Raw genomic sequence first — 22943 nt, 5'->3', positions numbered from 1 at the left:
GTTGTCTATGGTGCTATATGCTTCTTAAACTGTGAGGCGCCCCTAGTTGTTGGTGAGGCACAGTTGGGGAAGCAGCTTTCACAAACGTGACTTCAAGCTGCACAGTCCTTTCTCTGGCTGTAACAATTTCTGGTTTAGCGACATTGTTGTATTTTAACCCCTTAGGCAACCATGGCATACCAGTATACCATGGGGCCATTAGAGGTGTATGGAGCAGGTTCGGGGGCCCTGCCTGCTCCATACCTGGCAGCTCAGCAGAGAACAACTGCTAATAGCCCACACAGAGTAAATGCACATCATAAGTGATGTAATGGGGCAGATCATGTTAGCATATTAAACTGTCTAGAGTCACACACTATCAATTTGATAGATATAGTGTTATACAAAAACATTAGTAAATCCCAAGAGTAAAGTAGGGTTTTATTGTAATCCTGTCCTGGTTACATGTCTCATGAGAATGTTTGTTTCCTTTAATCCTTCTACATGCTTCTCTTTTTCATTCAATAGGGAGGAACTTGCTTATGAAATGCTCGCTTTAGAGCCACGAGCTTCAGATGATGAGACCTTGGAGTCTGAAGCATCTCTTGGAACTGCAGACAGCTCAGAAAACCTGAACTGTGAGTCTGAAGGGGCAGCATCCATCAGAGCAGGTAGTTATCTCTTCATTGATTTGACATGATTAACACACATACCCAATATATCAATCTGACCAGTGGCTAGATTGTGACTGATGGTGAATCAAGAGGATCAATTCTCTCATCACTGGGCATATGCTAGCTATATGCCATCAATGTGTGTCTCTAATGTGCTTTTATATCACTAGACTAGTATTGTTATCCTCCACATCTTGGGTTGTGATGTATTTGTGTGTTTTGCTTAATGAGTAATTTTTATGTTTTACTTCCTGCAGAAAGAGCACTAGTCCTGAGTTCCATGCGAGGTCCAAGGACAGAGGCGACAAGAGTACGGAGATCTGCCAAGAGAGAAAATGACAGCACAGATAGTGGGGACCGCAACCTTTCTTCTCCCACTGCTTCATCTTGCTTACCCCACCTAGGAAGAAAGAGGTTCCATTTACACTCCAAATCCCCCTTTTACCGAGAACCCCCTCCAGCAGACGCTCAGGACTCTGGGGCCACTGTACATTTTACAAGCCGTGGGACTTTTAATCCAGAGAAAGGACGCCAAAAATTAAAGAATGTCAAACAATCTCCCCAGAAACCAAGGGATCCTCCAGAAAGTGGGGAGCAAAGGATTCTGGGTTCAGATGGCAGCTCGCAATCTGTTGTCTTGTTTGGGAGCAATGAATTTATGGTTTGAAAAAGGTATATTATTTCCTTTGTTCATTCTTGCCAAGAGCTGTGCCCTCCCACATAGCTTTATCCTGGTGCCTCATTGTGTAACCAGGAGCCACCATTTGGCATGCGCTGCCAATACATACCAAGGACCAGCCAGGCCATGTTTAACAAAAGCCTTACCCAGCAAGCCCATACAGAACTGTTTAACACTCCCTTTATCAACATAAACTGATCTCAACAGAAAGAGAGGCTTTTATTATAAATATTATTATATTAATATTATTAATTTTATTTGTGGTTTCTAAGCCCAATATAAATAAACCATTCCCTTTAATTTAAAGCAGCATCTGCACTGTGGTTACACAAAGCTTTGTAAGGTTGATGCCTCCTGATCTGCATGGCTCAACTTGTTTGTGGGGTACATCACCCCCTTATTCTTTTTGTCCTTATCATCTGCACTCCAGAGACATTGGTCAGAGCCCACACTGACAGCAGCAAAAAGAAAAAAAAACATACTTATGTCTGTCTCAAGTGAGTACATTCCATTTGTTTTGTGGGATCCACAGCGTATGGGATTGAGAGAAGATAGTTCCAGAAAGTGGAAACTCTGCTTGGAGTTCTGCTGTATTCCAAGGGAAGCCTTCTTTTATGCAGAAGAGGATTTATGTGCAACAAAGACTGGGCAGCTTCCTCTGCGTGTAACCCTTCTGGCTGCAGATTTTACTACAACATAAGCCTGCGGAGCCTTATAAAGGGCAGACACTTCCATACTGAATGTAATTGCCCTGCATCTGGGAGATGCCACTGGGTGCAATGTGCAATGGGAGACTGTGCTATTATATGTATTCAGTACAATCTGTGTAAATTTCCGGCTGTAAGATCCATTACATCGCAAACAAACCCAGAGCTTATTAAAAGAACAAAAGCTGCAGAATGTCAAGTCTTGAAGTAGTATTATTGCTAGGCACAGCATGCTTATTGCGTCAATATTAGTCAATGTAAACCTATGAGAAAATATTGACAGAATAGGTAGCCAGCCAGGGAGTCTATCGTGGTGCCATGATATCCCCGCGGCTATATCTTTTGATCTTTTGACCTGCTGTGATCAATAAATTTGACATGTCTGATGACATGTCAGAAGTTATTAGTGTCCATTTATAAATTAGTGGACAAAGAAAATGCTGCATGCAGCATCAGACTTAAAGGGGTTGTCCAGCGTCACAAAAACATGGCCACTTTCCCCCTACTGTTGTCTCCAGTTTGGGTGGGGTTGTGAAACTCAGTTCCATTGAAGTAAATGGAGCTTAACTGCAAACTGCACCTGAACTGGAGACAACAGTAGGGGGGAAAGTGGCCATGTTTTTTGTAGCGCTGGACAACCCCTTTAATGATGAACATGAGTGGAAAACCTGACATAACCTATTAAAGCAAATGTGTCTGTTCGGCTTTGTTTGTCAGTGCAGAGCCTCTGATGCAGTGTGGACCTAGCCTTAAAAATAAAAAAAACATGGCTGCTTTCTTCCAGAATATGTCACACTTGTGCTCAGGCTGTGTGTACTATTACAACTCTGTTCCATTCTCTTTAGCGGAACTGAGCTGAAATACCACACACAAACTGAGGAAAGGAGTAGTACTGTTTCTGAAAGAAAACAACTATGTTTTTTAACCCCTTTTAAGCTTGTAGGTTGTCATATCCCAGGTAAATATGGAAAATGTGTACCATTTTTAAGGAATCAAGGGTGTTTGGATACTTGTGGTATTTTTAAGGTGCTAAAGGGGTATTCCAATGTTTTACAAAAATGCATATATTGCAGGAGATCTTTAAAAAATAGAAAAAGAAGCTATACTTGCCTACCCTTCTGTTATTCCACTGCTCCCATACGTCTCCTTCCTTTCCCTGTGATGCTCCTGTTGTCTGCTTGCTTCCGAGGTGCTTGGCGCAGAATTTGCACACTTAGAGGGTTAGGTTTGAAAGGACAGAGCAGAGATTGAAATTTTTGTAAAATGCCAGAAAAACCCTTCAAGGCTCTGTTTCCATATTTACGCTATGCTGGTTTCATACATGGCAGTTTTTTTAAAACTGCCATGCGCGAAACCAGCTACAATGTGGTCCTATGATGTGTTTACACACAGAGATTTATCTGCTTGATCATTGAAGCCAAAGCCAGGAACAGACTATAAACAGAAAACAGGTCATAAAGGAAAGACTTAGGGTGGTATTACACGGAACGATTATCGTTCGAAAAATCGTTAAATCGTTCGGATTTGAACGATAATCATTTCGTGTAATAGCAGGCAACGATTAAACGACCAACGAGAAATCGTTGATCGTTTAATAGGATCCGGACCTATTTTTATCGTTTGATCGTTCGCTCATCGTTCGGTGGAATAAGAATTCACAGCTGAAACGTACACAATAGCGACGACTAAACGACCGCAAGAACGATCATAAATAACTATCATCGTTTCGTGTACTTGGGTGAACGATTTGGGTCGTTTGCCTTAGCGGTCGTTTAAGATCGTTTATCGTTAATCGTTAGTCGTCGGAAAATTGCTTGGTGTAATAGTACCCTTAGATTTCTCCTCTTCTCAAATCTATTCCTGTCTTTGGCTTTAAAAAAAATCTGTCATATAAATTTCTCTGTGTTAAGGCTCAATAAGGCCCTTTTATGCTGCGTTTACACGTAACGATAATTGGCCCGATCGTACGATTAACGATGTCGAGGTAGCGTTTTTTTTTCATAACGAGCAGCGTTTAGACGGTACGATATATCGTACGGAAAATTCGTTGTGCGATCGTTTTGCGAACGCTTAAGCCTATCTCACACATTAAATCGGCGAACGACTGTTCACACGGAACCGTTTGCAAATTTTTTGTGAACAACGAACGACAATTTGATGACATGTTGAAAGATCAAAATGCGCGATGTATCGTTCGTCGTATGATCGTTCGCTGCGTTTACACGTACGATTATCATTTGAATTCGATCGTTATTGCGCAAATTTGTACGATAATCGTTTCGTGTAAACGCACCATTATATAGACTGATCAGGTCTGATGAATGCTAATCTCACTGATTGGAGCTCATTTAATGAGCCTTTTTAGGCTGTGTTCATACTATACATGGCAGTTTCTTTGCAGTACTGTTGCGGTACTGCCTCCTTCCAGTGAAAACGCTGAAGTACTACGACAGTACTGCAATTAAACGTTATCATATGTACATATAACCACAGCTCTGCTATCATGCAGGTGATCATTTGTGCAGCACTTTAACTTTATTATTGTTGGTCACATTCTCCCATTTACACAGGGCAATGTGAGCAGCTGATAACATACCTTTTAATGCCTGCATGTTGTTGGCTGATCAATAGCCTTTTAGGGTGTGTTTACACATATTTATCTGACAGATCATTGAAGCCAAAGCCAGGAACAGATTATAAACAGGGAACAGGTCCTAAAGGAAAGACTGAGATTTCTCCTCTTTTCAAATCCATTCTTTGCTTTTGGCTTTTAATCTGTCAGATGAATCTCTCTGTGTAAACCACCATAAGTCAGATTTCTATTAATTACTGAATGCAAATCCTGGAGCAGTTCATAAATAAAATTTGAAAAGGAAAACATGAGACAACTTTATTTTTCTTATTCAGTCCTGGATTTGTATTCACTAATTGCAATTGAAAAGCTGAATGTGTGAATTTCAGTGAAGTTGCTGCAAAAATGCTATGTGTGAACATATGCTGTTTGAGGTATTTTTAGCCACTGGTCTGTCGGGTTGGTACAGTAATAGATCTTTCTGGAAACCTTACCATGCAGAATAGTATCTCCTTGTTGTTATTACTGAAATGTCCACACTACTTTGTTTCATAGAGCCTACATTTCAATCAAATTTGGTGTTGTTTTTTTTCCTTTGTATTTTGACTAATCTCTAAGAGATTTATTGGTTCACCTGGCTTTGTACAGTATAAACAGTTTAAACATAAGGTTATTCTTAAACAGTGCAGTGTACTTGCAGTTTTATTGCAAGTTTGAAACCAAGTGTGGATTGTAATAAATCAGTGGCTCCCAAACCCTCTGGTGCCAGGACCCACTTTTGACCAAGGCCTTTGTCTGGGAGCAATGACCAATCTAATACAAGGGCTCACTGGTGATTGTGAGTATGGTATTACTGTGTCCATTTGGTGGCTTCAGTGCTTTCCAGTGGAGAAAGTCAAATGTCCTTGATGGCCTCAATATGACATGTCATAGGGAAGCATTGGAGGTACACTTACAATAAATGTGTGTTTTTACAGTGACCCATGAGCAAGCCTATGACGCACTGGAACCTTAGGCGAGCTGATGCGTTTAATGGCCCAATTTTCTGAGGCAAAAAATGTCTGATCTTTGTCCCAGTGAGAGACAAAATTAATATCCCTTTGTCTGAAGCAAAAATGTGTATGTCTTATTTTTATTTCAGCAGATCTCATCATGGAGCATGCTTACAAATGTAATTATACCACTTAAAGGGGTTATCCAGCGCTATAAAAACATGGCCACTTTTCCCCCCTCTCTTGTCTTCAAATTGAGTGGGATTTCAAACTCAGTTCTATTGAAGTAAATGGAGCTTAGTTGCAAACCACACCTGAACTGGAGACGAGAGGGGGAAAAGTGGCCATGTTTTTGTAGCACTGGATAACCCCTTTAACCCTACAGTATGATGCTTATGCTGAATATTTTTGTCACCAACACTCTTCTCAGTGCCATCGATATTTTGGTATTTTTGTATATAAAACTGGTTTAGGCTCCTTTGAACAAACACCTCTTTTCAGCATTTTGAAATTCTTGTATAAGAGCCATGCACTTCAAGCATCCTAATGACCCTTTTACAGGTATTTTTCGTGGCATCTTTTTATTTGTAATATTTTGCTCATGCATTTTTTTCTGGCAAACCCTGTTTAGAAGCATATGCGATAAAATGCAATGCCTACGGGGTGAAAATTTTTAAAAAGGCAAAAACCAAAAGTCTCTATGTAGACTTATAATACTCCCCATTTAATAAATATGACAAGTCTAGCTTATCTTTGTGGGAGTAGCTTAGCAACACAATATTTGCATCTGATTTTTACTCTTTAGTGATGAAAGGATTGATATCATGCTGTTGATTTCCCATTCATATTTGTGATGATTCATGTATTAAATTTATATTTTTTTAATACAAGCTGTAAAACATAAATATATAAGGTCAAGCCTAACATTATATTAAAGAACATAAATATTTCACAGATAAGGTAAGATAAGACACGTATGGATGTGGTTTGGACAGTGAAGCAAATATCATCTCAGTCCTATGCACTAATAGCAGTCACTTTCCCTAGAATCAAAACAAATCAGGGACCATGTCACTTCACAAAATAGTATAAACTGTTTTCCCTGGCTGAAATAATTGATGGAATATCCTCAGGATAGCCTATCAATTTCTGATTTGTGTGTTGCTGACACCCGAAACGCCTGCAGATCAGATGTCTTCTGCCCTGCACTACACAATGAATAGGTGGTGCTGAGGAAGCACAGGTCAGATCCTATTCATTTCATTGGGTTCCAGCTCTATTCACTCTGTAGCGTTGGGCACTAAACAGCGAATAGGCAGAAGTACTACAAGTATCACTAAGCTGTCATAAGGAATGCCCAAGTTACATTCTTCTTTAATGTGGCACAGGAAGTATAGCACTTTTTTGTCATCTGATATTGTGTGTACTCTAAGCTTCTCTCCAAAATGGCCTTTGTGTGGCTTCAGAAAGTATTGTAATACAGCCTGTGTCTTGGGGTTTCATTGCCCTGCTCAGGTACCATTAACACGCTCTTCCTTCTGGCACTGATCTGCAGTGCCCTTTAGCTTACTAATACATTAGCAGCCCTTCATTCTCCAACAAATATATGGTCTTATATTTAATTCTTAAACATGTCACACAGTAGTTTTTCCATAGGGGTATTCCCAATAGTACGGTGGAAAAACAGAAGCTCGATGCGTTCAGAGGAGATAAATCGGAGAGATGGAGAAAGGAGAAGTAGTTTTCCAAACCTGACAAAGAAAAAACTAAGAGTTATATAGCCATACTACAGCAAATCAGTTCCCTAGGAACTAGTGAATTTAAGGGGTAGATCAGCTGCTGTATGTTCTGCAGGAAGTGGTGTATTCTTTCCAGTCTGGAGAGCAGGAGAGGTTTTCTATGGGGATTTGCTGCGGCTCTGGACAGTTCCTGTCAGGGACAGAGGTGGCAGCAGAGAGCACTGTGTTATGGTACTTTTACACAGAGTGATAATTCGCCCGATTGCACGATTAACTATTTTGAATGAACGATGTTTTTTTTTATAACGATCAGCGTTTAGACAGAACGATACATTGTACGGAAAAATCGTTTTGCGATCGCTTAAGCCTATCTCACACATAGGCAAAATCGTTGAAAGAATGTTTACACTGAACGATCTGCGAATTTTTTGCGAACGATCAACGATGATTTGAGAACATGTTGAAAGATCAAAATGAACGATTTCTCGTTCGTCGCTTGATCGTTCGCTGCGTTTACACGTACGATTATCGTTCGAATTCGATCGTTATTGTGCAAATTCGAACGATAAATCGTTCCGTGTAAAAGGGCCATTAGACTGGAAAGAATACACCACTTCCTACAGGACATAAAGCAGCTGATAAGTACTGGAAGACTTCAGATGTTTTAAAAGAAGTAAATTACAAATTTCTGGCACTTTATAGCACCAGTTGATTTGAAAGTTGTTGTTTTTTTTTACTGAACTACCCTTTTAATGGCTAGGAGATGCACAAAGTTGACTAGACAATGGAGTTGGGCAGTACTTACTACTATGAACTATTTCTACAGTGTAAGATATTGATTTTAAAACATCTTTATTCAAGTGATATAAACTTTTTTAGTTGACATTACCTCACAGGTTGGGTGGGATAATGGCTTCTTGTATGTTGAGCCAACATCATCTGAGATTGATCTTGCAGGTTTTCTACTTGTTCAGGGTCTTTTAGGCCTCTTGTTTCTAAAATGCAGAAATGTTTGATGTTATTTGTATGTTGTCATACAGTTTTTGTTAAAGTTAGCAAATTATAACAAATATTAAACTACAAAGTAAGAGCGTTACATGTGATGCTAAGGAGGCAAGTGTCTGTCTTAACTTCTTCCTGAGCGCTGGTCCCACACTGTTAGTCGGGGTAAACGCTGCTCCAGAGCACTTTAGGAGCACTTCTACTCTAACTTGCTGATAGTTCCTTTAAAGCGACTCTGTACCCACATTGTGACCCCCCCCCCCCCCCCCCCCCCCCCAAACTACTTATACCTTCTTTAAGCTGATAAGAAGTTCTTTTTCCTGGTATGTTTATCCATGCTGGTGGCGCTTTCCAGAGGCTGAAATTCATACTTTATTCGGGCTGTAGCTGTGCCAAAGAGGCGTGGCCTAGAGCGATCGTGCCCTAGGCCAGCGCCGCCTGTGTGGTTATCCATCTCCCCCTGCCTCCTGATCCGCCCTCTGTCCTGCCGCACAGTATCAGCAGTCATTGTGCATGCGCCGCCTCCTGACCCCCCCCCCCCCCCCCCCCGACACGGCTGCAATGACGTAGCCGGGTCCACGCCGCCTCCCTGGTGTCCTCACAATGCTGCCGCCGCCCAGTGTTTGTGACACGCCCGGCCTTTTCTTGCCTCTCCTGCCTCCTGCGCCGCCCCCCCGCATACCATTGTGCCGCCCACTCCCAAAATCAGCTGGTCCTCCTTTCCGCACAAGTGCTGTTGCAATAAGATTCCGCGCACGCGCAGTGATGCACAAGGTCGGTAGCGTCACTGCGCATGCGTGGGATCATAGCGCAACGGCAAATGTGCGGAGAAGAGGACCAGCTAAATCAGGGATCGGGAGACACAATGGTATGCAAGGGGGAGGATGAGGCGGCGCAGGAGGGGCAGGGAAAGGCAGGGAGCGTCACAAACACGGGGTGGGGGCAGCATTGCAAGGACACCAGACATGCGGCGCTGACCCGGCTACATCATTGCAGCCGCGCAGGGGGGTCAGGAGGCTGCGCATGCGCAATGACTTCTGATGCTGTGCGTCCGGACAGAGGGCAGATCAGGAGGCAGGGGGAGATAGATAACCACACCACACATGCCGCGCTGGCCTAGGGCACGATCGCTCTAGGCCACGCCTCTTTGGCACGGCTACAGCCCGAATAAAGTATGAATTTCAAAAAGAAGGTATAAGTAGGTGGGGGGGGGGTCACAAAGTGGGTACAGAGTTGCTTTAAAGTGGTCATCCAGGATAAGAAAAACATGGCTACTTTCTTTCAGAACCAGCACCACTTTTGTCCTCAGTTTGGGTGTGCCGCTGAAGCTCAGTTCTATTGAAGTGAGTGGAATCAAGTTGTAATACCACACACAACCTGCGGACAGGTGCGGTGCTGTTTTTGGAAGTAAGCAGCTTTATTTTCCTAATTTCTAACTCCTTTTAACATACTTTAGGTTATGGTAAATTAATTTAAGAATACAGTTATGTTCACTTGCAGCAGATTTGTTGCAGACATTTCTGTGATTTTTCTATTCATCTGAATGGCGCTCGCAGAAATCCATGGACATGCTGCAACAACAGTTTGCTTGACATGCAGAACTGACTTCCACTTGCATCCACTTCTGCATTAAATATGTCACATGTACTTAAAGGGGTTATCCAGCAAAAATCTTTTTCTTTTAAATCAACATATCAGAAAGTTATATAGATTTGTAATTTACTTCTATTAAAAAAATCTCAAATCTTCCCATACTTATCATCTGGCCGAGACAGGAACTCGGAGTCGTTTTATATGGATCCCCATAGAAAACCTCTCCTGCTCTGGACAGTTCCTGTCTCGCCAGAGATGTCAGCAGAGAGCCCTGTGTCAGACAAAAAAAAAAACAATACTTCCTGCATAATATACAGCAGCTGATAAGTATGGGAAGACTTGAGATTTTTTTAATAGAAGTAAATTACAAATCTATGTAACTTTGTGACACCAGTTGATTTGAAAGAAAAAGATTTTCGCTGGACAACCCCTTTAAACCAGTGACGCACAGCCTGCATCCCTACAATTGCATTGTAGTTTTGCAAAAGCTGAAGGGCTGCAATCTGTGTGCCGCTGACTTAAAGAGAATCTGTCAGACAGTGGCGTAGCTATAGGGGACGCAGTGGTCGCAATGGCAACTGGGCCCCTAGCTACTGGGGGCCCGCTGGGCTCCCTTGCCACTTCCTGCCTCTCTGCAGTTCTCCCAAACCAGCTGTTATAATGGCAGAGGATTCGGGAGAAATGCACTGAGCCAGGCTGCCTAAGGCTGCAGTCTGGGGTCCTGATCCCTCCCCATCACTGTTTCCTGCTCTACTCTGCAGTTGGTGCAGAGGAGGTGGGGAAGTGGCTGAAGAACACCATGCAGCGCCAGGAGGAAGATGGAGGGGGGCAAGGAGCTGATGACAACCTCCTGGAGTTTCCTCATGATAAGTGTGTGTGCTGTGTCTGTGTGTGCCTGCCTGTCTGTGTATGAGAATTGTGGATGTAAATATGCAGTGTGCAAGTGTATATGTATAAAGTGTGTTTCTGTATGTAATGTGCAGGGTATGTGTATTGTGTGTGTAAAGGATGGATGTATGCAGGCATGTACAATATGAGTGTATATGATGTATGTATTATGTACATGCATATAGTTTGTGTGTTTATGATGCATGTACAGTATGAGGGGTGTCCAACTCAAACCCTTCAGCTGTTGCAAAACTACAATTCCCATCATCCCTGGACAGCCAAAGCTTTAGCTTAGCTTTTGGCTGTCTAGGTGTGATGGGAATTGTAGTTTTGCACGGCTTCAGAGAACATCTATTTGTCCAAGTTTGGTCTTTTACATATTAGGCCTTGTTTATAGAGGTGAGATGAAAGGTTCCATGATACATGTGCAACGTTTCAAGAGCAAATGGTTGCTTTGTCAAGGCTTAAAACGTAGCACATGTATCATGGAACCTTTCATCTTCCCTCTGAACAACGCCTGAGACCCAACTTGGACGAGTAGATGTTCTCTAAAGCCGCGTCATATGCACGAGTGATATAAATGGATGTTATTTACTAATGTACATTTGAATGTGCTGGAATTGACTAATAATGAAGATTTAAGCATTTGAAAACAAGTATTGTATGTGTTTCTTTATGGACTGGTATGTACAGTATATGTGTATGCATGGTCAGTATTTGTGTATATGTGTATGCATGTACAGTGTGTGTATACGATGTATGTGTATGCCTGTACAGTATGTGTGTATATGATGTACAGTATGTAAATGTGTATGCATATACAGTATGTGTATTTGATGTATGTGAATGTGTATGCAGTACAGTATGTGTGCAGGTAATATGTACATGGCGTATGCATGTACAGTATGTGCGTATATGGTGTTTGTAGGTTATACCTAGAATTACAACCTCCATCATGCCCTGATGACAGTTCATGATGGGAGTTGTAGTTTTGCAGCATGTGGCTCTTCAGGTTTAAGCATTACAACTAGAGATGAGCGAACCTCGAGCATGCTTGAGTCCATCCGAACCCGAACTTTCGGCATTTGATTAGCGGTGGCTGCTGAAGTTGGATAAAGCCCTAAGGCTATGTGGAAATCATGGATATAGTCATTGGCTGTATCCATGTTTTCCAGACAACCTTAGAGCTTTATCCAAGTTCAGCAGCCGCCACTAATCAAATGCTGATCGTTCGGGTTCGGATGGACTCAAACCCAAACTCGGTTCGCTCATCTCTAATTACAACCTTATCATGACCTGCTGGCAGCTTATGATGGGAGTTGTAGTTTTGCAGTCTTCTGTCTCTCCGGGCTGCGGCACTACAATCTCATCATGTCCTGCTGGCATTTCATGATGAGAGTTGTAGTTTTTTAGCTGGAGAGTAAAAGATTGGTACACAATCATTAGAGAATAACACAGTACAGTCCATTAATTATAGGGGATGGTGGTACAGTACATAAGGGGGAGGCAGTGACAGTTCATTAGAGGGTGTCACCTTAAAGTCATTGGATATAACTTTTTTTGTCCTCTGACTGCGCTCATCAGATAAGAAAGGGGGCTAAAATTTAGCACCAGGGCCCATCAGCCTTTAGCTATGCCCCTGCTGTCAGATTCCATTTACTTTCCAAGTTGCTGACACTGTTAGGTCAAGGAGACAAATGGATGGTACCTTTCACATAAATTCCACAAAGTAGAAAAATGTTTTTATTCTCCAGTAAAAAGTGGCAGAGCGGCTAACAGTGTTAGCAGTTTGTAATTTGAATTACAGTTAACAGATCTCCTTTAAACCCTTAAAGGGGTATTGAGCAATGCTTTCACCAGAAAACAAATGCAAAAAAAAGTCACACATTTGTGCACGACATTGTCAGTTTCGGCACAATGCTCTTACATGTATCCGCAAAGAGCAGGAAAAGTTGCATATTTTTTGCACAAATAAGGTATTGATTAAAACAATTTTGACAAATGTTTACCAAAGGCTACACAAAAGAATTTATAAATCCCACCTTACTCTTTGTAAAACTCCCAAGAGGGAACTTTAGAATTATGTTAATGCTCCCCTTATTTTTTGCAAAAGCTGCAAATCCAATATCTTAAATCAACTATACAAATCTATTTAATATGGTATAAATGACTAGAGACAAGGAAATATATTATCCACATATTTGTATATAAGAAAATACCTGGCTTAAAGAGGAGCACCGCTTTCATGCAAGCAAATTCTGTTGGGTCAACATTGAGTGATTTAAATCGACTGATTGTCTCTTGAAGGATTCGAACGTCTACACTGGAGGAAACAGATTTCCCATGGACATTGGAGGAGAGGTCAGGCACAGATAACAAAGGACAGCTCTCAAGAGGCATTGACCATTGGATAGCACACAACAAGAATAGCTCGCTCCATGCTTCCTCTAGCAGAATGACCTGCAGAAATAAGATATATTACTTTATACAAGCTATTTTTAATGGATAAATTAACCAAATCATTTTGTTCCTTATTAATACACATGTGTTTTAGTTATGGGAAATTTCTTTACTACTTATTCTAATAAATACTAGTCCAAGCTAAAAGGGAATCTCTCACCGGGCTTATGCTGCTCTAAGGGCAGCAAAAGTATAGATATGTCAATATGGAGTAGGTTTAATAAAGTCATAGCTTATCAAATACAGAACAAGCCAAGTGCTAGATGAGCCAGACGTTAGTTAGGTCTCCACCTGCTACTAATTGAGAGTTTTCGCTCTATGCATTATAATTGGGAGAAAGATGTCAATCAGGAACCCACCCAGGACTTCTGGCACAATCCTATATAACATTCACTCCTGTTCAGGTAAGTCAATGAGAAAGTAAGGGCACTATTCCATTCTTGCTGGTGTTCTGGGGGGTAGAATGGGCAGGAATGTATTTCTCTATAATTTTTCTTCATTCCTATAGTTTTTCAACAAACCATTTCCCCCCCCCCCCCACATAAAATACATTTATCCTCTTTTTTTGACTTTCAGTAGATAAAAGGAATTAAAAGTGAAGGTTGCTATGAACAGTGAAAAGCTCATATTATCCCTTAGACTTCTACCACATGGAAATGTATTTTATTGTGAGTTATAATAAACATTCCATATGAATATTGTTTGTATGAAACCTCTACTGTGGAAGAATACATAATCTCCACTAGTAAAGCTCATGCTCCTTGTTTTCATCTATATTGTTAACAGTATTTTTTCTATCTATCTATCTATCTATCTATCTATCTATCTATCTATCGTGGTGTAGTGTAATGAGGCAATAGCTGTAGTAGGTGCACTTGTGACTTACCTGATCTCTGAATGGGAGATTAGAAAAGACTGGGAGATTTTTGGCCCACTTGACTGCCATGAAGAGAAGCCGAGCCGAGGTTTCGTACACCCCTTCTGGACTGGATGTGATGAATGTAGACATCTGAAAGTCACTAGGTGTACGTTCTGGTTCATTACTAGTAACATCAATATTCTCATCCGCTAGAGGAGACAATAAGGGAGAGCAATAAGCTTGCATGTCATAGGGCTATGTAACAGTTCATGATGCCTTAATATAACATACCTAAAGCAAATGTGAGATCATAGAGGACACAAAGCTGACAGCACTCACCAGGATACAAATCAATGAATGTTAAGGCTGGGTTCACACTACGTATATTTCAGGCTGTATTTGGTCCTCAAGTCAGGTCCTCATAGCAACCAAAACCAGGAGTGGATTGAAAACACAGAAAGGCTCTGTTCACACAATGTTGAAATTGAGTGGATGGCCGTCATATAACGGTAAATAACTGCCATTATTTCAATATAACAGTCGTTGTTTTAAAATAACAGCAAAAATTTGCCATTAAATGACAGCCATCCACTCAATTACAACATTATGTGAACAGATCCTTTCTGTGTTTTCAATCCACTCCTGGTTTTGGTTGCTATACAGCCTCACAAATACAGCCTCAAATATACTGTGTGTGAACCCAGCCTTATTGTGTAAACCACCTAATCACTTCAATTGCAGTATGGGGTGACGGCCATTTTGCAGGTCCTCTTGGGCCGTCACTCCATGCTGCGTTCTTTTTGATGTAACAGAGTGGTTTACAATAAATGACGATTGATTTGCATGCTGGTGAGTTCATCAGCTTTGTGTTTTCTATGCATTTCTATTAGGCTGGTCTTCTGTGGACTTACTGACTAAGCACACTGGGACTGGGACTAAGTGTATGTCTGGACCTTCGTGTTACATGTGGGTTGTGCTGGGTCTGGTAGTTTCAGCAAATGTTATTCTTTTCTATAAAGATGTTGATAAAGTAAATGTGTACACAAATAAAGTATAGATAAAGAGCTCACTAATGCTTGGTTTGTTTGGTGAGACAACATTGCATTATTCAATAGTTCACTGTTAGAAAATCTAGTATAGTTCCTTATTAGAGATGAGCGAACCTCGAGCATGCTTGAGTCGATCCGAACCCGAACCTATGTATTGGGTGCATGCACTCATCATCATCAGCTGAAAACATTACTTTCTGTTATTCCCCAAACCTCATTCCTACTAATAATCCATTCTTACAATAATACCTTCTTCTGGTTCAAGCTTGGCGCACGTTTCTGCTGTCATCAGGCTGGCCATAAATCTGTGATTGTGGGGTGGACTCAAGCCCCCGGATACTGAATTTGGAATAGGGGTCCTTAAGTTGTTTGCTTGCGGACAGGGTGGAGGAGGTTCTCGAGTTGTAGCTAAATGCTCAGAACGGCTCTCTGTGTCCAGATCAATACTGTCCAAGCGAATCTGAGCTGTGCTGCGAGGCTGGCGCTCATTTTGAACTGCTACAAATAAAAGCAAAATAGAATAGTCACAAGGTAGTAGAAGAGCAGTGACAAATGATAGTCTGTAATAGCTATTTACTAACCAGCAGATCTCCAGAGAACTCACCATCTTTATTCATGCCTGTCTGAAGACATTTCTTTAGCCGGCAAGCCTGGCACTGATTTCTATGAGCTTTATCCACTGGACACATCCCTGTTCCCGCCTGACATCTGGAACATACAGAAAGTCATTCTATAGTCACCCATTCAAGAGTTGTTTTATCTGCTAAGACCTTAAATTGTGAGATTACATATAGCTCAATGTGATATAATAAAGCAGTTAATGGCTACAGCCACAATACATATTTAAGATATAATGGTCTGCTATGATGCAGACTATTAGAACCTAACAAAGCCAATTATATATGGCATTAATCTATTTGGCAATTGTTGTCCCTGAATACACTTTTGAAAATAAGTACATATGTAGTCAATATTATATCTAAGACCCATCCATCAAATAGCTGCAGCAGTGTAGTCAGCTGAAGATAGCCACAATGGACCTAATACACCAATAACGTTAGGCTCTAAAGGAAAATCACTTGCTAGTAAAACAACCCAAGATTTTCTGCCCTATTATTTTCCATGTTGAAGCCACTGGTTATCAGCTATTGCCTTCTTAGAAAACTACAGAGGAAACGTGCCTAGCCAACTTAAAGCAAACAGCTAAATTGCAGCAACATAGGAATCACAATAGTAATTGGGGCCTATCAGTCCAATGCTTCACCTGCTGAAGACCACAGCAGTGTATAGAGAGGCAGCACTCCAGCCCACTCCAAATATTTTTTTTCACCAGATCTTATGGATTGGAGTGCTGCCTTGTATATACTGTACACTTATGCTACGTTTACACAAAACAATAATTCGCCCGATCATACGATTAACAATGTCGGAGTTACTGTTTTTTTTTCATAACGATCAGCGTTTAGACGGTACGCTATATCGTACGGAAATTCGTTTTGCTATCGCTTAAAGCCTATCTCACACATTGGTTAAATCGGCGAACCTGTTGCAAGATCAATCGTTGATCGTTCGCTGCGTTTACACGTACGATTATCGTTCGAATTCGACCGCTATCGTGTGAATTTGCACGATAATCGTTCCGTGTAAGTGCAGCATTAGGCAACCTAATAGACACCTATAAAATCAGCATGAATCAAATCCTGTGTCTATAAAAAGACTCAATGTTCCTTTACGAATGAAAGCATATCCAGACAGACATTATCAGTAGGGAGCTACGATCTAAAGTACAGGAAAGAGCAGAATTTAGTATTATGTAATGTTGCTGCACATCTTTCCACTATCCATCTGCAGCAATAGCTAGTTACCTATTGCACTTGCTCCATATCCATGTCTTCCTTACACAATGCCTGTCAGATTATAGAAGATCTGTTACAGATAATATTGCTGGTTATGACATGCCTGTCCCCTGTATAATTTTTACCAACAAGGAGGCAGTTTTACAGCTCCCTATTAGATGCCAGCTGAAAGTGACTAGAGGGATCCTCACTCTAATGCAGCGTTTACACGAAACGATAATTGGCCCGATCCTACAAATAACGATGTCGGAGTAACGTTTTTTTTCATAACGATCAGCGTTTAGAGGGAACGATACATCGTACGAAAAAAATTTTTGCAATCGTTTTGCGATTGCTTAAGCCTATCTCACACATTGGTTAAATCGGCGAACGACTGTGTACATGGAACGATCTGCGAATTTTTTGCGAACGACGAACGGCGATTTGAGAACATGTTGTAAGATCAAAATGAACGATTTCGTTATCGCACAAATTCGCACGATAATCGTCCTGTGTAAACGCAGCATAAGGTGTACCAATTGGTTACCAGTGATCTAAATAAATAAACTGTGGCTGTAACCTACCGGTAGATAAGTTTTCGGCGGACACTTCTTTTGAAGAATCCACTGCAACCATTGCAAGCAAAAATGCCGTAGTGTTTTCCACTGCTGCTGTCCCCACATACTCTGCACAGTAGTGCTGGGCTGGGTGCAGGTCCTGGTGCAGGACTAGGAACTGCAAGAAAGAAGTAGAATTGGGAAATCTAGACAGAACAAACAAACATATAAAAGCTTGGCATAAGTACACTTTTAAAATAAAGCTTAACATAGTCATAGGCACTACAAGTAACATTTTAAAGAACATAATGTAGCATACATTTCAAAGGGTGTGTTCACATTTATGTAAATAATAGCCATACCCATTCGTTTGAATGGGGGTTACATTATGTGTACCTGCCCTATACTCAGATCGGAAAGTAAGGGATGTAGGTACACACTGGACAGTTCAATGCTTAGGTCTACTTCTAATTAATTTAACTCATACTTGAAACCCACTGTGCTGATCAGTGTGAACCTGTGACTTTTTATGGCCAAACTTCCGATCTGCAGACCAGACAGTATGTTAACACTACAGGTACATGTTAAGATAATTCTAACATTCCCATAAATTTTTGTAACAAATGTGTTGTGTCAATATACTTTAAAAAAATCTATTTCCTGACAAGGACCATAATAAATATAATATTATTAATGACATATATATGCAATCATTCGACTATGCTGCAGAAAGATACACAGCATGCATCTATGCAGAAGTTGACTTCTAAACATTTCTATTTGACCAGATGTGGTAATACAACTATTGAGATGTGAAATAAGTGATACTGTTTACTGTGGTTTAGAAGGTTTAAATGTAGTAACATATTGTGCTTTAGGAAAAGCAAATGGTATAAAGTATAGAAAAGTCATATATTCTTACCTGACTGACTGTCTTCTGCACTGGTACTAAGCACCGAGCCTGTGGGTGAACTCATTTCACCTTAACTTTCTAGAATAGTTCCTTAGATGATTCTCGTCTTATTGGGTTGTAAGCTCCTTTCAAGCTCCAAAGGTGTGAACAGAGCGACACTGACTTTTGAGTTCCCTTTTGGTTTTAAGCAGTATATTGTATGGAACAACTCATCCCCTGCATTTGTCATGAAACACAAGATCCAAGATGTAGATGAAGAATGAGATGATTCTATAGCATAGATGTAATACGGATGGAGAGGTTTATCTTACTCATGTTCCTTGCCTCTCTTCAGGAGTTTTCTTAGGGCCTGGAGATTAGCTCTTAACGCTGTGTAAGCAGATGCCTCTTGTCATCCTCTTAATCTTTACCATCTAAGAGAAGGTGGAGCCGTCATCTCTACCTCTATGAACTGTCCAATCTGTCTCTTGGATATTGAGACTTTATTCCCAAAGTTTCAATATTATAGATGTCAGTGATACAGGGAAATATTTTGCATGTTTGCAGATGGCACTTTGGGTTTTTATGGTTGTGGTTCCACATTAAGGCAACGTTTTCTAGACTCTCTTTTTGTTCCATGATGATACAATCAATAATATTAAGCTTATTGAATAAACAACCATAATACTTTCTTCTTACCCTGGAGGTTTTCAAAGTTAATCCGTACCCATCATTTAAAAAAAACGTCTCATATGTCATAGAGTGTTAAGACCTCCACCGATCACACGAAGGGGCCAGAGGACCTATGCACTTAGGGCGCTGTCTTGCGGCTCTGTGTCCTGTGACCAGGACAAACTCATTTTGTACATTTGGTCCTGGTCTCATAGACACAGAGCTAGGAGAGCAGCAACAAGCTAGTCTTGCTACACACGCACATTGTACTAGCTAGGCAATTCGCTGTTTACTTAAATAACACATAATTGCACTTCAAGTCTTTTTTTTACTTTAAATAATTTATTATAATATGACTACTTTATTTTCCTCTTTAGAAAAAAATATTTTAAAACTTAAAACCAACACAGGAGTGACCCATCTACATTGTACGGCTACTGGGTATGACCTCCAGTTCATCCAGCAGGGCTCTTGGAAAACAGTTTTTTAACAAACTGTCCAAATGCTGTCCTTAGCCTACACCACCTTCTCTTTTCATTGATCTATTTTAGCCCGTGGTGCTTGTTTCTTTGAAAGACTCAAGACAGATCCACACTTCCCCATTCAGCTGTATACTTTTTACCGTTACCAAAGGGAAGACTTGGGAATAGAAATAAATAGAGATGAGTGAATCTACAGTAGGAACGGAGCAAAGGGCTATCTGCATTCTGCTCATCAGGCTGCCGACTTTGAAGTCTGCTCCGCTCCCTGACGCTCCTCCCCAGGTGCTGGGAAAAGATGGATCCAGTCCTGGAAAACTTCTCCCAGTGTACCAGGACTGGATCCATCTTTTCCCAGCACCCAGGGAGGAGAAGCACGGAGCGGAGCAAACTTTAAAGCCGGCAGCCTGATAAGCAGAATGCAGATAGCCCTTCACTTTGTTCCTACTGTAGATTCGCTCATCATTAGAAATAAATAGTCAAAAACAAGTACTGTTCTATATTATAATATTAAGTTATGAATTATCACATTTAAATTTTAAGTTGGAACCTCTAGTACTTGGTAAATAAATGGTATAATGTTTTATAGCATTTAGTTTTTTTTAATGATTCCATTCAAAAAAGCAGCAGCTGTGAAGTCAGACAAAAGACTGGTAATTAGTAAAAATCCCTCAATAATCCATTTATCTAGAAATTATAGAGCAAGCAGAAAATACACAAGACAATTAACTTACAAATGTACCCAAAGCTCAGGAATCAAGTGGCAGATGGTGGATTTATAGGAAGGGCATAGTGACTGAGGGTCTTGTCGGCCTTGGGTGACCTCTCTATAAATTGGGTTTATCTCTATGTAATCTCCCTGGAGAAAGCCTTGGTATCAAAGGCTATTATATGCCATACAATATTTAATAACAGCAATTTGAAGGTTAAGGATTGTAGCAGCTTCTATGTGTCACCCTCACCCTCACCCATAAAGCTCTCCACAACTCTGCCCCTCCATACATCTCCTTCCTCATCTCCACCTATCATCCTTCCCGTGCTCTGCGTTCTACTAATGACCTTACACTAACCTCTTCTTTAATCAGAACTTCTCATTCCCGCCTCTAAGACTTCTCTCGTGCTGCACCAGTTCTCTGGAACTCTTTACCCAAAGACCTCAGCCTTATTTCCAACATCCCCAGTTTCAAGCGCGCCCTGAAGACCCATCTCTTCAGGCGTGCTTATAACATTTCGTAATCTCGTCTCCCTTTGCTATCCCCTCTCTATAACTTCTTTGGTGCTAGGTACACTGTCCTTGTTATCTGAGCTTAGAAAATTGCTTGTGACTGGCTTGCCCAGTCACCTATAGGCACTTAGAGATTCCATGTACAATGACTGGAACATTGACAAATAAAGCCCTTGTTGCCTCTCGTGTTACTCCCAGTCATCCTAGTCTGTACGCTCTTGAGAGCAGGTCACTAATTTGGTATTTTAATTTATTCATTGTATAACTTAATATATAACCTGTAATGTATTTATATATTTAAATAAGCACTGCAGAATCTGTTGGCGCTATACAAATAAATATTATTATTATTATTATGTGTCTCATTTTTTATTTGATAACATTGGTAATGTGTTGCAGAGCATAATCTATCATATCCTATTGTTAGCTTTCAACCTAGCTTCTCTATGCACCAAAGCTGATGGCAGTTATGCAGAAGTTTGTCAGGTGGGGTGTGCACAACAACCCCAAAACACACACATGCCAGTCAAAATTGGTCATGAAATTCCGCCTGTTTTACTCAGTGTGAACACATCAGGTAGATACTGAATGTTTGCCCAGATTGAGCCATAAAGCACCCATTAACTGTATACAATGGCAATGAAGGCAACACAGACTAATGAAAGCCTAGAGTGTGACCCCTTTTCAATCAGTATCAGGCAGTACCCACATAAAAACTACTTATATATGTCACTAACATGTAACCATTCAGTGCCCACACAATGCCAGTTAGTTGCCAGAGAGAAATGTACTATGATGAGAAATTATAAGTGTCCACACAAATCTATAGTGTCTAAAGCCCCACAATCCACCCCATCATGGGGCAGAAACTACAATTACACTACATTTTGATTTTAAACTTATGTTTTATTGACATTATTCTTTTATTTTATTGAAATTTATTTTAGAGCCTTGTATAATATGCTGTAAAGTAACCAAATAACATAAAAGCAGTAACAGCAATCATATAGGTTGGCATAGAGGCCCGTAGTTGAGTACAGAGTCCCGAAGTATTGTTTCTAGTTAGATGTTGTCCATGTGGTTACCGTGACATAATCACACGACAACAACGCTTATAGACTATGCCCATGCTAAGTGCCCTTCAGGGAATGCACCAAGTAGTATATATAGTGAGAAAGCCCATTGAATAACCTTGTAAACAATTACTGTCACTTGACATCACAGCACCGTAACATACCTGCTGTTTTTTTTTGTTTCACAATAATTACTTTGGGTCTATTATTAATAGTAAGTAGTGATGAGCGGACCGTCGGACTTTTGGTCCGACGGCATCTGCGCTCTTTCATCATGCCTGTGATCCTGGCCGCATAGCTGCGCTCCCGATAGTTGCGCTGCCGAAAAGTCCGAAAGATTCGCTCATCTCTAATAGTAAGAATGCTTCACTATTACTGTAACATTACTTTTGCAAGAAAAACAATACAATACACATTGGTGAAAATGGACACGTGAAATATGTATATCCAATAAGCAGTAGAAGTAAATGAATAGTAAAATAAAATAAACCCTTATTGGTATAGAAGTACAAAATCAGTTTCTACTACAATCCCTTATCCCTTCAGTGGAGGGATCAAAACAAGAGCACGTTCAGAGCCAACACATACTGTAAATCACATAATCCTGTGCTAATACGTTTATACATTGCATTAAAGTGAGACGCAAGCAATTACTGTATGAGCAACAACAGCACAGGCCACCCCCTCCCTACGCCACTAATTGTAAAGCCCTATAGACTGAAAGGATAAATTGGATAAGTCAAGATCATTTGCTCCACTATACCTCTCTTGCTTAATAACATGAGATCAGTGTAGAGTTGCAGCTTAGATTTTCCATAATATAAACTAGAAGCTTTTATATATTGTTTGTGTGTATGCATATTGTTTATATATTTTATTAGAAGAAAAACTTAAAGGGCATGTCCACTTGTATACTTGTTTACGGTTTATAACTAAGTTTACTTTGTCTTGTACTGATCTTGTACTGATCATGAATTACAGCTTGTGTCATAGTCCAAAGCGGTATTCACAGTTCTG

At 40.6% G+C, this 22943-nt stretch overlaps 2 protein-coding genes across 6 annotated transcripts in view; one reads left to right on the top strand and one right to left on the bottom strand.

The window, feature by feature from the left end:
- MYO9A (myosin IXA) overlaps positions 1-2232 on the top strand; it is a 96450-nt gene extending 94218 nt beyond the window's left edge. For all 5 annotated transcript variants that reach the window (XM_069980893.1, XM_069980901.1, XM_069980863.1 and 2 more), the window contains 2 exons: positions 508-650; positions 911-2232. In XM_069980893.1, coding sequence (XP_069836994.1) covers positions 508-650; positions 911-1320 — 553 coding nt within the window. In that variant the 3' untranslated portion in view covers positions 1321-2232. The remainder of the gene's footprint in view (positions 1-507; positions 651-910) is intronic.
- A 4209-nt stretch (positions 2233-6441) lies between these two features.
- NR2E3 (nuclear receptor subfamily 2 group E member 3) lies at positions 6442-19793 on the bottom strand. The gene is made up of 8 exons (XM_069980850.1): positions 18508-19793; positions 17613-17763; positions 15798-15901; positions 15443-15691; positions 14172-14353; positions 13045-13285; positions 8232-8337; positions 6442-7354 (listed from the first exon to the last, which is right to left on the bottom strand). The coding sequence occupies exons 1-8, from the start codon at positions 18560-18562 to the stop codon at positions 7222-7224; spliced, it is 1221 nt and encodes a 406-aa protein (XP_069836951.1). The 5' UTR covers positions 18563-19793; the 3' UTR covers positions 6442-7221.
- Positions 19794-22943: the final 3150 nt, after the last annotated feature.

Source organism: Dendropsophus ebraccatus, chromosome 1 (genome assembly GCF_027789765.1).
Source record: "Dendropsophus ebraccatus isolate aDenEbr1 chromosome 1, aDenEbr1.pat, whole genome shotgun sequence".
Lineage (NCBI taxonomy): Eukaryota > Metazoa > Chordata > Amphibia > Anura > Hylidae > Dendropsophus > Dendropsophus ebraccatus.
This window is presented reverse-complemented; position numbering and strand designations above follow the sequence as displayed.

Coding starts and splice junctions, on each gene's coding strand:
- NR2E3 (XM_069980850.1), bottom strand. CDS start 18,562: ATGAGTTCACCCACAGGCTCGGTGCTTAGTACCAGTGCAGAAGACAGT. Junction 15,902..17,612: donor CGCCGAAAACTTATCTACCG/GTAGGTTACAGC, acceptor TGTATGTTCCAG/ATGTCAGGCGGGAACAGGGA. Junction 13,286..14,171: donor ATCTCCCATTCAGAGATCAG/GTAAGTCACAAG, acceptor TTATTTCTGCAG/GTCATTCTGCTAGAGGAAGC.